This window comes from Zeus faber (genome assembly GCF_960531495.2).
Source record: "Zeus faber genome assembly, chromosome: 1".
Lineage (NCBI taxonomy): Eukaryota > Metazoa > Chordata > Actinopteri > Zeiformes > Zeidae > Zeus > Zeus faber.
This window is the reverse complement of record NC_137193.1, coordinates 58,804,459-58,820,441: the sequence shown is the minus strand read 5'-3', so window position 1 is coordinate 58,820,441 and position 15,983 is coordinate 58,804,459. Positions and strand designations below refer to the sequence as shown.

The following is a 15,983-nucleotide window of genomic DNA, read 5'->3' as shown; positions in this document are numbered from 1 at the left end:
ATCAATACACACATCACATCCCTGGTGTGAAATAACCGTTTGATGCGTTCGCCTTCCGAGGGAAGGATTTACATTGTACACCTATACTGTTTCCGCAGCCCTTCATTCACTCTGTGTGCACCAACGGCCGTGTCTCTCCAGGCTCCGCTCCTCTGAGTTGTCGGAAGGACCGGGGCCTTGGTGACAAATCTGCAGTGAAATGTGGCTGGTAGTGGTTACGGAGCCTCGAGTAAAAACACACGCCACAGGGTGAAAAAGCTGCTGAAATGTCTTCGGTAGCAGGATATTTTCAGCATGACGATGCCCCTTGTCTGTCTCAAGGCAATGGGCAGGGAGGGGAGGGCTGTAAATAAAAGGAACATAAAAACTTGGGCCATACGCTTACATTTTGTGGGATTTGGAACCGCTGGTCATTGTTGCTTGGACTAATATAAAACACTCAGACTTTTTCTGAAAGCTATAATTTGCCAAAAACTTGCACTGAGGCCTGTTGAATTAAAAGTGAAATGTAGATTTAGCAAAAAAAAAAGTTGGTAAGAACCAAATGTGGTTCCTCGAAATAAAGAATACTGTTGTAGGGTTGTTTACCATATGGCCGTATCGAATATACTAATGCTGCTCATCCTGGTCAACTGGTGTGTGTGTGTGTGTGTGTGTGTGTGTGTGTGTGTGTGTGTGTGTGTGTGTGTGTGTGTGTGTGTGTGTGTGTGTGTGTGTGTGTGTGTGTGTGTGTGTGCGCGCGCCCGTGCACGCGTGCTTGCGTGCGCACATTCAGGTGGCGTCAAGTCCTGTTCTCTGAACTGCCTGGCGGAGGGATACAACTTCTACACCGAGCGCGCTCCAGCCGTGGTGGACGGGACGCCGTGCCGTGACGACTCCCTGGACGTGTGTGTGAACGGAGAGTGCAAGGTGAGATTCTTGTGGGACCGGCATGTGTTTTTACGTGATGGGGAAACAGTTTCAAAACACAAGTCTCTGAGAAGGGGACGGTCACTGGGCACTGCCATTACGTACAGTGCCATGGTGAGCAGGGTTAATCTTTTCAACATTCATGTCCATGGAGTCGGCTTTTACGCACGTTTCCCACATGTTTATTTATGAAGATGATAAAACCCTATGGCAGCGGCTCCCAGGTTCTGTTGCTGTTGATCGTTCCGCTCTTGTTGATTTTGGATCGCTCGGCCGCCCTGGCAGCACAGAGAGAGAGAGAGCGAGAGAGAGAGAGAGAGAGAGAGAGAGAGAGAGAGAGAGAGAGAGAGAGAGAGAGAGAGAGAGAGAAAAGCTTTGGACGCAAAGGGAAAAGCGCAAAGATTAAAAAAAAAATTAAATAAAATAAAAACTAATGACTCCTCCCAAAGATTTCCAAACCGCAAAACATCCAAATAGTTTCTTTGGAGGTTTGCTTCAGATTTCATTTGTTGATTGAGCCGTTTGCGCTGTGCTCCCGAGTGGAGTCCCTGGGCTCACCCAAAGCTGAGCGTTGTTGTTGTTGGGGATGTTGTTCATCAACATCATCCGCTCGCTCAGCCCCCCCCCCCTCCCAGCGCTCACTGTTCTGCTCCGTAGGAACTCAGCGACCTTCCATCTCAGCTGTTAGTGCACACGGCTGCACACTGCACTCTCTTTCGTTTCTCTCTCTTTTTTTTTCTCTCTTTCTTTTTTCTTTCTCTTTCTCTCTCTGCTTCACTATAGTCTTCATCTTTGCCTTTCTTAAGCTTTTTCTTTCAAACAGCCCCCCCCCCACCCGCCCCCCAGTCCCATCCCGTCCCTTAACTTTCCGACTCTTCTCCTGCGCCTCTCTCTTACTGTACTTTCTATGAATATCTCCTCGATTACCGTAACAGTACGAAAATCAGACACCTTGAATTTTTCACGTGGTAGAATTCAATATTCTATATTTCTAAGCAGCCGTGCGGTGGCTTTGACTCCGGGATCGGGAAGGATCCAGTATTGATGCGGGTCGTGGGGGGTGGGGGGGTGGGGAGGGTCTTTGGGACACATGTCGCAACGTGCTGCTGTAGAGGTCTCTTCCCAGGCTGCCCGGCTTATGTACAGAACACCGGGAACACCTGTTCTGTTGCCCCCTTACGGCTGCACTGTCTTTCCGAGAACACCTACAGGTACCAAACCATGTCAGCTGAGCAGAGTGGACATTGAAAAATCACCAAGAAAAATAAAACACAAATCTAATTGGGGGTTTTTTATGAATTCAATATAGGCGGCAACTGCCAAGAACCGGGAGCTTAATGCGGCTTAATGTGCCGATAATACACAGAAAGATTTCAAAATTTTACCAGTAACTTCAAGCAATATGACTTAGATATGACCCAAAGTAGAGGGGTATAAGAAATTAGGAAATATTTGTTTTATTGTCAGACAAACTAAGCTATATTTTCCCCTACATTTTTTGCATCGTCGGTTTGGATCGAGGTTTTTGATTCACTTAAAATTTGCACTAGAGTATCAACACATGTCGCCCTTTGACCTTTTTTTTTTTGATCATTTAATCTTTTTTTGCATTTTTTGATTTCTTTAATAACTTCTGTTTTTCCATGTGTTGAACAATTGGATTTGTTGGAATTATATGTTTTTTCCTCAATTAACTTTCTTCAATTTTTATTATTATTATTATTTCCCTTGTAACTTTCCTACTTTTTTTCTGACAAGAGATGCCTCCCTGAAGATCTGCGCCTTTGTCCACGCCGCTCCCGGATCGATGATTAATTCCTCCAAGCGTTTCTCTGCAAACTGATTAAATTGTTTCGAGTGAGAGGAGCCTTTGATCGCAGCCAATTCATTGAGTCGAATTCAAGCTCTAGCTGTAGCCGCAGTCTGTCCCTCCCAGTGGTTCACCAAACAAGGCATTGACAGAAGTGCCTGGCTCAGAGGGCAGGTCGGGTGACACAAAGTTTTAAACCGAGCTCTAGGCGATTAGAAGTTAAGTATTTTGTTTCAAACATACCTCACTCACCCCTCTTCATAACGTTTAATATGATTTTATATAATCACACATTGTACTGGGAGCCACTAGCAGTGCTGCTCTTTCAGGGGAAAACTTCAACCCCTTAGAACATAATAATAATAATAATAATAATAATATTACACTGAAAAATGTGATTTTTTTTTAAATTCTATAATATTTGAATAAAATATAATATACTACTACTAATAATAATAAATACAATTTAAAAAAAATAAAGATTAGAAATGTTTTACCGTGTGCATTATGTTCTGAGTAATAATAAATCAGGAGCTTTTTATGGCCACGAGAGATATTTCATGGTTTGGCTCGACATGAAACTTCCTGAGGAAATGAGCATCGTAAGCATTGTATCATCGCTTTAGAATAAATATCAGGGTTGTATCAACATGTCCACGGAGCGGGAGCACGCACATCTGGAACGACCATCCGATGGGCTTTCCTCGCTCGTACAGTCAAATGATGCCTGGAATACTTTTGGTCGGACTCAGTTAAACTGCCGACCCGTGTCCCGCGATTTTCCCTATCCTTATCTGCCCTTTGAACCCTGAGCACTGTGACCCTGAATCCCCCCCCCCCACCCCCTTCTGCTATAGCATGTGGGCTGCGACCGCATCCTGGGCTCGGACGTGCGTGAGGACCGCTGCCGACTCTGCGGGGGCGACGGGAGCAGCTGCGAGGCCATCGAGGGAGTGTTCAACGACTCGCTGCCCGAAGGAGGTATGACCCGGACCATCCTTCCATCAATAAAGGGATTCTTCTTCTTCTATCTGCTTCAAATCCTTCATTTCACTAAAGGATGTTGGGAGCTGATGCCTTCTTGTGCCTGGACATTCTAATATGATCTCATTTGATTATAGGGGGGGTTGTTTATTTGGCTTGAACAGCCGCCATTCTCCGAAAGCAGATAAGGTCAATGTAACACGCTTACTATGAGAAATTATGCAACGCAATTTATTCTGCTGCTCCCAACAGTGTGTTTGTGTTGCTTTGTTTATGCGCTTTGGGTTCTTGGGTCATTTTGGAATCCGAGGGAGTCTTGGAAAAGCTGGGAGACGCTATTCAGAATCTATTTTGTAACCGTCCATTCACAAGCAAACTATTCAAGAGCAACATCATGTTGCAGCTATTTGTTTGGTCAAGCCAAAACACTCCTTGTAACCTCCGGGACCCCGGACTTTTATCTCATACTGCTCCACCTAGATGTAGCGTCATGTACAAACATACAAGCAAAACCACAAATGTACCCGCGACACATCATCGCGCTCATCCATTACTTTGCCGTAAATCAAGAAGCGTCTTGCAGTGATGTCAAGGGACGGGCTTGAAATCTAGAGGTTAAACCCTAAATGCCAGTTCCTGAAGCGTCCCCTTATTGCAGGACCTTGGAAGGTCACGGGTCTGTCATTACTGCCGCACAGGTACCTGGTACTTGCTTCCGCTCCGCTAAGAAAACGAATTGCCTCTTCAAAAACACCACAGTCTAAATTAGAGGATGAGGTCTTCTCGCAAGAAATCTTGGATGCTGCATGTGTGTGTGTGTGTGTGCATGTTTGTGTTGGTCTTAGCATGTGGACACCCACGGACACGTGGCAGACAGATTTAGGTGAGGTCCCGGTGGTGCGGCTTTGGGGTTTGGACGCCGTTGGCTCTATTCTGGGCCACATTCCCCCACCACCACAACACAACAGTTCTAAAGTTTCTCACCCAACTGTCAGCACCGTTCACCCTCTCCCAAAAAGCCAGAGAGTGGACACACCCTGGGAGCGGACAAGGCAGGCGGCCATGAAGTGGGACCACAGCGACCAGGCCAGTCACTCAGCTCCAGCCTCCAGTGGCCGCCTTCCAGTCACAGCCCACAGCTTCCCCAAAAATATCTGTAATATTTTTTTGCTGATCTCAAAAAATGTTGGTGAAATGGCAATTTGTTTGAGTCATGTGTTTTTACTATATGTCGACTTATTTCAGATCGGTCACTCGAATGGACCACGATGATTCAATCGAGTTTGTGAAAGCCCACTCTAAGCCCCTTCTGAACTTCGTCCTACAGTCAGTTCTTATTCCCGGCCCCACGCCTCTCGACGCTTTCCCCCTTTTTACAGCCCCGCTCCGTCTCCGGCTCCAGCCCCATCTATCAACACACCCTCTGCACCAGCCCGGGCTCTGTGGTGGAGGCAGGAGGGGTATTCTGGGCTCGGGCAGATTTATGATTGGCAGGGTCTCACTCAGTCCTATCTGCACCAGCCTTTCTTGTGCGTTACTTCTTAAGCCTCTGCAGTTTATAAACAGCCTGGTAGCTGCATGGGTGTGGCAGCAGATCAGAGGTATCTTTAACTCGTATCTCCAAGCCCTTCTACCGGTCGTTAATCTGACTTTTATTTTTTTCATCTGATCCAAACCCTAACGATTATATATGGGTTTACTAAAAAAAAAAAACACAGATAACTTTATTACTCTGATGTCACCTCAAGAAATCAATGAATTCTTCATCTTCATCCCTTTACCTTCAATTAATGATGACATCCATTAGGGATTTGGTAACTGGGGGAACAAAGTGCCGTTCATTGATTCCTGAAGTGGTTCCAGTGGATACGGCTATTACAAATCTTTTCAAGCGCTCGTGCCACGGCCACAGCCGAGACGTGACGGTGTCGTTTGGAGTTTGGAGTTTGGAGCTGATATATCCTCCAGCCTTGCTCCATTTGTCCGGTCTGTGCGTCTGGCAGGCAGCAAAAGGGTTACTTTGGGGACAAGGGCTTGGGGTAGGGGGGCTTTACAGCTCTCTGTTTACAACACACTGAGTCCCTGATTGTTCACAGAGAAACACCTCTTTCTCTTTCTCTGTCTCAGATTCTTACTTTTTTCTCCCCTCCCCCTTCCCCCCTCTCTCCTGGTGTTTGCTCCAAGACCAGGCCGGGTGGCCAAAAAACCTCAGACTGCTCTCCCCCCTCGTACATCCACCGCCTCCTGTTCCATCCAGAAACCTCAGCCCCCGCAGCCTCTCGGAGCTCCGCAGAGAGGTCAGAGGCCAAGCCTCTCCTTTCCTCTGCGGTCACACGGCTGGAAGGAATTATTTTGGATATGTTTTTTTTTTTCTTCTTTTCTTTTCTTCATACTTCTAGCGAGGCTGAAAATATTTAAAGGGGTTCAAGCGGCTGGCCGGCCGGCTAATTGGCGGACTGGCTGGTATGATGGCAGATTCAGAGTGAGGACAAAAGAAGAGAGAATAGGGATATGAGAATTAAAAATAAAAAATAAAACGGGGTCCGCAAAGCAAAAGAAAGGAAGAGGAACAGGGAAGAGAGGGTGTCTGGCACGGCTTGAGTTCCGTAGCAGAGAGCTTAGCGGAGAGCTGGGGCCTGCTGCCCAGGAATGCAGCTGGAATCTGCAGCCTCTGCTTATTCCATTGGAGTCCCACAGAGCACAACACTGCTTATACCTCCTCGGCTCCCCCATAAGTTAACTCACATTCACCTTTGCTTCCTTTATTTCCCTGTGTGTGTGTGTGTGTGTGTGTGTGTGTGTGTGTGTGTGTGTGTGTGTGTGTGTGTGTGTGTGTGTGTGTGTGTGTGTGTGTGTGTGTGTCTGCGTGTCTGCGTGTCTGCGTGTGCGTGTGCGTGTGCGTGCGTGCACGTATGTGCATTGTATATATGCATCCACGTGGGTGTGTGCATGGGTGTGTGTATCAGGTTATGAAGAGGTGGTCAGAATTCCTAAAGGATCTGTGTTTATCCACATTCAAGAGCTCAACGTGTCCCTCAACTACCTTGGTAGGATCCTAATCAATTCCACAGCTTTGTTATTATTATCTATATTATTAATTATTATTATTATTAATGTATCTTTATTATTGCTTTTTTATTAGGGGTTTGGATCCCTATTGTTATTGTTCGGATTTTCATTATTATTTTTTTCCTTGGCATTTTTCGGGCTAAAAGTGTCTGGCCCACGACAACCGCTGAACCCACGGACATGCCTCATTAGAACCGGGACGTCTCAGACATCTAGTGGTTCAAGTTTGATCTATGTCGATCTACATTTGAACCAGGAATTTGAGAAAAAAAACAATTCAAATTTGCTAGAAGTAGCAAAACGTTTGTGCATTGCCGATACGCCAACATTCTACAACTTCCGGTCGGGTGGTGGAGCGGGATTAGATTGTGGAGCGGGGCACTTTGTGACATCATACAATTCGTTATATGTGGAAATTGTGGCAATGGGGGTGGGCATTCACGTCGTCTGAGGTGCGTAGTGTTGACTCCATTTGTCTGTAGCAGTTGCTTCGGGGAGTACCTGCGCTGGATCGAGACGACACAGCACTCAGCTTTTCGTTTGATACTTAGCTGATCATTACATTAGCCGATGCTGTGTTCAATGGAAACCCTGAAAATTGTAACTCGTTTTAGTAGCAATGCTGATGTTAAGAGGAGTGACAGCACAAACTGATGCTACGTTCGATGGGGATTTGTGTATTGCCGCCTGCAGCTATATGATTTTTTATTATTGATTTTGATGTTTTATTGACATTTATACTCACAAATCAGAATCAGAATCAGAAATACTTTAATAATCCAAGGGGGAAATTACTTAATGCAGTGCAAATGCAGTGAAACCCAATATGTCCTGCGTATTTTTTGTCTATAGTATAAAGAAACTGTTACAATACATGGAATATCTTGTCTTTCGTTAGGAATAATGAAAAGGGTTTCAATGAAAAGTTTTCCAAAGTGCTGAGCCTTCCCTTTTTTTACGTGTGGGTAGATTCACTCCATTCAATTTCCTTTCCCTCGGTTGTGTGTCCTGATCTCCGTCTCCTACGCCACAGTGCTGAAGAGCAAAGGCGACCAGTACTTCATCAATGGGAAGCTGACCATCGACACGCCGCGGCGGTTTGACATCGCAGGGACTACCTTCCACTACCGCCGACCCACCGACGGACCTGAGACCCTGGAGGCCCTTGGGCCCACCAACATGACGCTCATCGTCATGGTAACAACAACAGACTTGCGCAACCAAGAGCAATGTGGCAGAGCTGGTGGATTTTCTTTAACCACAATAAACCCTTGGAATGTCAAGACTTTATTAAAGTATATAATTATTTTAGTTTTAAAATACCATGTTACAAAGTCTCATCTGAGATTCTCAAATATCAACTATTGCCATTCATGTAGACTAGAAAACTGTGTATTCAAATATGACCTCTTAATTTTAGACCAATACAATATACAGTATGTGAGTCATTGGAAATAAAGTCATTCTAATTCTGACATCTGACATTAAGTGGACAAGTAAAGTGTGTGTGTGTGTCTAGGTCCTGGTTAGGGAGGAGAACCCTGGAGTCCACTATCGTTTCAACCCCCCTGTCAACAGGGATCCTTTGAGCAGCTACGCCTGGCACTACACCTCCTGGTCCCGCTGCTCCACTCTCTGCGCTGGAGGTACACACACACACACACACACACACACACACACACACACACACACACACACACACATACAGTGGCACATGAAAACACACACGTGGAGCATGGAATGTCCATGCTCCCAGGGTTGGGGGTCTGCTTTGAAGATATTACTACATCGGTTATCGCTGTCTTGTGAGTTAATGATCCAAAGCCACTGTGCCCAATAAGAACTCCCTTTCTCACACTTGGAGTTATGTCAGTCGAAACATTGCACTGACCAAAAGTAATTAGCGGGCAAAACATTGCTCCAGACTCGTTTTAATACTTGATCGTATACAAATATGAGTAATATTCCCAAATGGGTTATACACCAGTTATACGCAAAATATAGTACATTGTTTTTATGTCCTTCTTTTGCGATGTTCTATCCTGCCATTGCGACAAGGCAGGCATGGTGTTAAAAGGCCGCTTAACTTTGATTGACATTGCGACTACACAGATGTACGCCCGTGGTTGTTGTTTGCAGGTGTGCAGACGCAGCAGGTGGTGTGTAAGAAGCAGGCGGACCACTCTGTGATCTTCAACCACTTCTGCGACAAGAAGAACAAACCCAAGGAGAAGAGGAGATACTGCAACTCTGAGCCCTGCTCCCCCACGTCAGTGAGCTGTCTTCAGTAGAAACAACATTTTGGCCGATTTTCCACCGTTCGCTGTGTGTTAGGTGTTCGTCTTAGATTTTAGTTTCACCAATTTTTTCTTTTTTTTAGGTGTTGATTTATTCATTTTTATCTTATCTTCAATTTTTCATTCCTTTTTTCAATTTTGGTTGTGCAACTTTGATTTCATGTCTTGGCATGGTCATATCTGTAATTCCTTACTGTGGTATTTTAATGCTACTGTATAGGAGTTGATTGCAAAAGAGAGAAAATAAGGCGTCTCTTACAACTGAAAAGCCCCAAAAATATTAATAATATACACACACTTGTGACATTCTATAGACTTTCAACATAAATAACATGGCTATATCTACAGACCACTTTACAATGTGCTTTGAGCGTGAATTCTTCCTCAGACTGTGTATTTCTGGCCTATAGAACATTACAGAAGGTGCTTATTTGAAGGCTTTAATAGTTAATTGAAAGCCTCGCGAGAGCCGCACCTTGAGCGTACAGCACGAGGTTTGGCGTCGGCCCTCGGTGGGTACTCTCACTCCGTCCAGCCGTGCGTGACGGACCAATGGGAGGCTGCCGTTGTTCTAGAAGGCAGGTCAGTTTGATGACACATCACACGTCTCGTTAATCTGATTGGCGGAAGTTGTCGATGCTTTGGATTAAATAAAAACACTGCGAAAGCTTGGTCTCTCTCGTGGTAGGGACTGCAAAAAAACCTAGAAAGACCGACGGAGCCGGACTAGAGCGTCGCCACTTCCTGTGAGATGCAGTGGCTTCCCTCCCTTGGTTTTCTGACCTGTTTTCTCCTCTCGGCCTCCAGCTGGTGGAGGGGTGGTCGGAGTGCAGCCGCAGCTGTAACGGGGGACTGCGGACCCGGGAGGTGTTATGTAAAAGGAAGATCTCTGCAACCGAGGAGAAGGTCCAGGATGACTCAGCCTGCAGCCCCCAGCGACCTCCCCTCACCGAGCCCTGCAGTAACCACACCTGCCCCCCCGAGTGGCTGGCCCTCAACTGGTCCGAGGTAGGGGACCCTCGCGTGGCGGCGCCTCACACAGACATCCGCTGTTCCGCTGCTATCCTCCAGCTTTTCTCTCTCGGTCTGTCTGTTATTACTACACGACACTTTTCAATCACCGAACGGGATTTTATTTGATGAACAGATCCTCAGACGAGACATCTTAACAGTGGAATACACCATGGAGCAGACAAACGTATGACACTGAACTCTTCACAGGTTACAGAGTGAGGCAGTGCAAAATGTTTCCTCTGGAATCTTGCTTGCGTAATCGAAAGATGGAAAAAAAGAGAATAAGAATCATGTCCAGCTGACTTACCGAAACCAAGCATTCGACTCCAGTGTTTTGCCGAATGTGCTTTACTTACTACCTACCGCCACCTACTGGGCAGAAATCAAAGTGGGCCTTTTTTTTCTACATTATTCTGATGCCTCGCAGTAATTCTACGGGCCCCTCAGCTCACCAACTCTTCCTCGTATATTTTCTCCGACTTCCTATGGCTTGTGCAGTGCACCCCCGGCTGTGGCCCTGGATACAGGCACCGCTTGATCCTGTGCAAGAGCGGGGAGAGTGGGAGTACGCTGGCCGAATCCGAGTGCCCCAAGCACGGGCGACCGACCTCCAGGGTGCGCTGCAACCTGCAGCGCTGCCCACCTCCTCAGTGGGTGACGGGCCCCTGGGGAGAGGTGAGCAAGAGAGAGAGACTGTGACTAAAATACCTTATTATTTAATGCATGATGATGATGATGATGCATGAGCAATCCTTCTTTTCACTGCAATACGTATGTAGCACATAGTAGGCCATTTTGGATGAGTGGAAAGAGAGAAAGAGAAAGAGAGTGGGAGTGAGAGAGAGAGAGAGAGAGAGAGAGAGAGAGAGAGAGAGAGGTTCTCATTGGCTTCTACATATATCGCCATGCAGCCATGCGTTCTAGTGTCACGCAGATGTGCTCTCTTTTGAACTCCTTCCGCCTCGGTGTGTGTTTCTGTTTCTCTGTTGTGTCCCAGTGCTCTGCCAAGTGCGGTCTGGGCCAGGAGATGCGCTCCGTGCAGTGTCTGACCCACACCAGCCTGCCATCCATCGAGTGCCTGGAGCACCAGCGCCCTGCGGCCATGCAGCAGTGCAAGAGCAAATGTGACCTCAGTCTGCCGGCCAGCACAGACAACCCTGAAGGTTAGGGGTCCGAGTTCAAAGTTTTTTATTATCATCTCACTTTTACATGTATTTCACTTTGTGGATTAAAAGAAAAACTAACCCAAGATGAAAGCAAAATGCTGTGAATGAACATTTTTAACGTTTTTTCCTTGGGGAAATTGTGTTTTCCATGTAGAGTGTAAAGATGTGAACACTGTGGCCTACTGCCCCCTGGTGCTCAGGTTCAAGTTTTGCAGCCGGCCTTACTTCCGACAAATGTGCTGCAAGACCTGCCAGGGACAGGGACACTGACCCAGGGACCCCTAAAACCCACGGCCCCCATCCTCTGAGGCCTTTTCCCCCTGAACTCCATCTGAGAACTCTCCCACTGAGCCTTGTCTGCAGATGTTTTCTACCTGGGACTCCGCCAACCCTGAGATCCAAGTCCGACCTCACGACCCCCCCCCCCCCCATTTGTCTCCTCATCCATCCCACCCGCAAGAGCCAAGCCACGGCCCCCGGAATCAGGTTCCTCTGAACCAGCCCAAGCTACACATTCCACATGGCGGAGGCGGGGGAGAGTTGCTGCTGCTGCTGATGAAGATGAAGATGAAGATGAGAGAGAATGACAGTGATTACGGAGACAGTGAAAAAGAGAAACAGTATGAACAGTAGCTCTGATTCTTCTTCCCTCATCGTTCTGTGTTCCATCGTTGTTTCTCCTTCACCCCCCCCCCCCGTTCCGTAATGTTCTGGTGCTACTACATTTCCCCACAGCTGTAGGACTGGTCACAATACAGTGCTGTTGTCTGTCTGTCGTTATTGCCTCTTAGCCTCAGTGGCCAAAAAAGCTACCAAGCCTGTATGGTAGCAGGCATTATGGGTTTTATTTTTTATTTTTATTTTTTTTTTTTATACAAATCTACTTTGTAAAAAAAAAAAAAAAAAAAGTGTTTTTACAGATGTTATTATCCACAAAAAACTGAACATGTTACATTATAAATAGATAAAAAATGACTTGTTTTTAAAATTTTAGTTGTTAGCTCTTACTTGACCACGTTGCCTTTTTATATGTTATTTGCTTTGTTCTGTGTCGACGTCCTTGTCGATCCTCACTGCGATTCAACTAAAGTTTGAGCAGAGTTTGATTTGCACAACGTCTGAGCAAGTTAAAGGACACTTTCTGTTGTTGTCTGACGTGATGTGACTCTGTGTTACCTTTGACATGTACGTACGTCTCACCGCAGTGGACCTGCCGTCGTCTTGCCTGTTTTTTTTTTTTTTTGCCAGTCACAGGGTCTGGTCACTGGTCGGTTCAATCAAAACCTCATCACCTCTACAATACACCATCACACACCGCGCTTACAAAAAAGCATAAGAAGTACCCACTCTCCCGGACTGTTTTTAGACTCAAAAAGGAGTTTGGATAGCCCAGATCAGGTCATTGACCGGGTTCAACTTTTACCGTGTGTGGGAACTGGAGAGCACGGCAATCGCTGTGATGCTACCACTGACAGCAGGGAATCCACTGAGGAACTAAAGCCCTCTGACTGTACTGTATAACAAACAAAAAAAAAAGAACCGACATCTTCATGGCAGGGGTGCAGGGGATCTGAAAGTTGGTGTGAGCGAGTGAGGTGAACAACGTGACATCTCGGCAATGTCTGAAATGCCCGGCCGGCGGCGTAAAAAGTGAAAAGATGTTCAAACCAAATGGACTTATTTAGTTGTATTGACTTATAGCTTCCATTTAAGAGCACCGTGGTTCTTTTTGTCATTTGACCTGACTAGTGATTACAGTCCAGCGGAGGTCTAGTCCATGAATCCTGCACTGACCCCTGTCAGGGAAGTGTTTCCCCAAACCCCCAAATCGACTTTGTTCCAGAGGCTTTTCTTTCCCGCTCCACCCAGTGCCCCGCGCTCCCTGTATCACACAACCAGCCACACTGTCGACGAGCTGAAAACGCCTCTACATATCTTACAGCTACGTCTTTATGTGGAATAAGCAAAGACGCCTATTCCTATTTTCTTGTGGTGCTTTTTGGGTTTTTTTTTCGGAATGGTGCTATAACTTTGTCCACCGTTGTCATTGTCATTTTCTTCTAAGTTTTAATTGCTGTGTTATGTAAATTAAAGGGCGTGGGGGAGGCGGTTTTCACTGTGTTTTACCATAGCATCGCTAGTCTTTCAATGTGGCACAGAGGGGGGAAAAAAAAACAATGACCTTTTTTTTATTTTTTTTTATTTTTATTTTTTACCAAATCTAATGTCAAAACTCAAGTGTATTCAGTCGTAGCACACTGAAAGCTCCCGTCTGTGATTTCAGAGTTCAGAAGTGAGTGGGAGGCCTATTAGAATAGAGATAGATTCAGTAAAAAAAAATAAATAAAAAAAAATAAAAACTCCAGTCCTAGACTTTTAGATGATTATATTTCTGTGTCATAGCATGTGAGGCACTTTGTTTGTTATTGCGAGTTATCTGTATCTCCTCTGGACCTTTTGTTAAGGTTCATACTTTGAGCAACGAGAGGGAACAATACAGTTCTGTGTGTTGTTTTCCACTTCAAATGCTGACTATAAAAGGAAAGGCCTGTATGTTGTTGCTTGGTCCTATACAAGATAAACCCATCCATCCGCCCATGTAAAACCCTTTGAATGGAAATATTAAAGTGAATAAATACGGTGCATTGTTGATTAAAAAAAAAACAAACATTAGATTCTCAGTGTCTCAGTGTCCATCTCAAACCTTTGCCGTCGTCCGATTACTACAACACACACAGCGCTGAGTTGGCGGGTTGCAGTGGGTCATTGACATCTCCAGCGACGGGCTCCTGCATGTGACAGCATGTCATGGAATAGATGGATCAAGGCCCGTTTCATATCTCCGTCACAGATATTTTTACTTGTGTCTTGAATCTTGTGTCCGGGCTTTCTGTCTGCACTGCACTTAATGAAAGTCTCAGTGACTCAACTGTAACTGCGTTGTCATCACAGTGTGTGTGTGTGGGGGGGTGATCTGCTTTTTCTAAAATGTCACAAAAGAATGATAATATAATAATTTTTATGTCATTTAAATGTAGTTTTCTCATTTTTTCGTTGGCTCCTGATTGGCCAGTGATCATTTCAAAGCACTCTCAGGGCTTTCTGGAGAAACACTGTCCTCACTACTACACGCTAGTTGTCAAACAGGGCGCAGCTACCTGGTGCACAGTCGGTTATTATGGGCTGTCGGAAACTAGCAGTTTCTCAGATGACACAGATCAGAGCGTGCGTCCTCACCACAGCCAGCGGAGACACCGTCATTTGGTACCAAATTTCAGATAATTAGCACATAGGGTTGTTTTTTGCAATACTGCTATGTTTGTCTTGCAAATGAATTGGATTTGTTTTTTTTAACATCACCTTGGACTTGTTGGCACACCCGGCCAGGCCTTTTTCACAATGGCTTTACTGCTTATATTTAAACCTAATATTGTGAGTTTGACTTTGAACACGGTAAAGGTGCAGATATGGCTGCTGTACATCTCTGCATGAGGATGCATATGTGGAGTGTGTGTGTGTGTGTGTGTGTGTGTGGAGGGCGGGGGGTTGGTTGTGTTGTCTGCATGTGTGTGTGTTGGTGAGTCGTCTTGACTCAGTGAGAGAGCAGTTCTCGTTTCAGGTCTGACAGTATGAGGAAGTAAGTTCAACTGTTGCAGTGAAGATCTTTGAGCCTGGCGGGTCACTGCTGCTTCTGGCGGACCCGTCTCAGCGATGGACGTCCTCTGATCGGGATCAGGAGATAAGGATACAAACACTCTCTCTCTCTCTCTCTCTCTCTCTCTCTCTCTCTCTCTCTCTCTCTGTCTCTCTCACTCTCTCTCTGTCTCTCTCTCTCTCTCTGGATACTGGACGACTGAGGAAGCGGAGCGGGAGGACTCACCCGGCACCATGGTACAGTCGCACCCTTCCACTGTTGTCTCCACCATGCATTTCTATTCATTTGTTGAAATTCCTCCTAAATCACAAATGCAGTCGCAATTGTTTAAGGCCAGCGAGCACAGGGCCGTAGACGAGAATCTATAAGTTCAAGATCTGTTCTGTTTTTTTTGCAGAAGCAGGTGAACTTAGATTTCAGCGGCTTCCTCGGGTGGAGTTCTACGGTCCCTAACCCTTACCCCAACCTTGTCATTGAGCTAGTTGGAGACATAAAAAATGCATTTCATCATTTGCCTAATTAATTTGTAAACAAATTATAATCGATGGAAAAAAAAGATGCACTTCAATTGATGAAAGACAATATTGTTGTCAAAGCAGAAAAGAGGGTAGAGATTTAAAAATGTGTTGTTTTAAGTCAAGAAAAGCCTGAATTCCAAATACATTTTCTCTTTAAGTGGGGGCTGGTTGAGAGACTTTAGAGACCCTCGGTTTACTGTGAAGCAACCGAGAACACCCCCTAAATACTGCGAGTAAAGAAGGGAAGCTCTCCCAGGAAGAGCAGCAGCAAAGTGTCGCCAAGTGGAGGTTTCACAAGAGGCCCAGAGGCGGGAGGAAGAGACGTGTCTGTCACAATACAATAAAGTCTGAATTCTGACACAGTAAAATGTCTCCATATCGTACTGTTTTTGTTCACGTGGCCCCTCACCCTCCTCCGTGCCCCAGGCCTCGAGCACAGATCACCGTTGTCCCTGTATGGCAGCCGACCGATAAATCGAGCGTCACTTGCAGGAATACTTCAATACGAGGCCGTTTCACGTATTCCATCCTTAGACCAGCTTGTCAAAAGTCATAAAAAAA

General features: G+C 45.8%; 1 protein-coding gene across 3 annotated transcripts in view; it reads left to right on the top strand.

Moving 5' to 3' along the window:
• adamts10 (ADAM metallopeptidase with thrombospondin type 1 motif, 10) overlaps positions 1 to 13,283 on the top strand; it is a 38,552-nt gene extending 25,269 nt beyond the window's left edge. For 2 of the 3 annotated variants that reach the window (XM_080015264.1, XM_080015266.1), the window contains 10 exons: positions 776 to 909; positions 3,577 to 3,700; positions 6,670 to 6,750; positions 7,806 to 7,969; positions 8,292 to 8,418; positions 8,912 to 9,045; positions 9,877 to 10,077; positions 10,582 to 10,758; positions 11,081 to 11,246; positions 11,450 to 13,283. In XM_080015264.1, coding sequence (XP_079871390.1) covers positions 776 to 909; positions 3,577 to 3,700; positions 6,670 to 6,750; positions 7,806 to 7,969; positions 8,292 to 8,418; positions 8,912 to 9,045; positions 9,877 to 10,077; positions 10,582 to 10,758; positions 11,081 to 11,246; positions 11,450 to 11,745 — 1,604 coding nt within the window. In that variant the 3' untranslated portion in view covers positions 11,746 to 13,283. Of the gene's footprint in view, positions 1 to 775; positions 910 to 3,576; positions 3,701 to 6,669; positions 6,751 to 7,805; positions 7,970 to 8,291; positions 8,419 to 8,911; positions 9,046 to 9,876; positions 10,078 to 10,581; positions 10,759 to 11,080; positions 11,247 to 11,403 lie in introns of all 3 variants that reach the window. The other variant, XM_080015265.1, reaches the window with a different exon arrangement.
• The last annotated feature ends 2,700 nt before the right edge of the window (positions 13,284 to 15,983 follow it).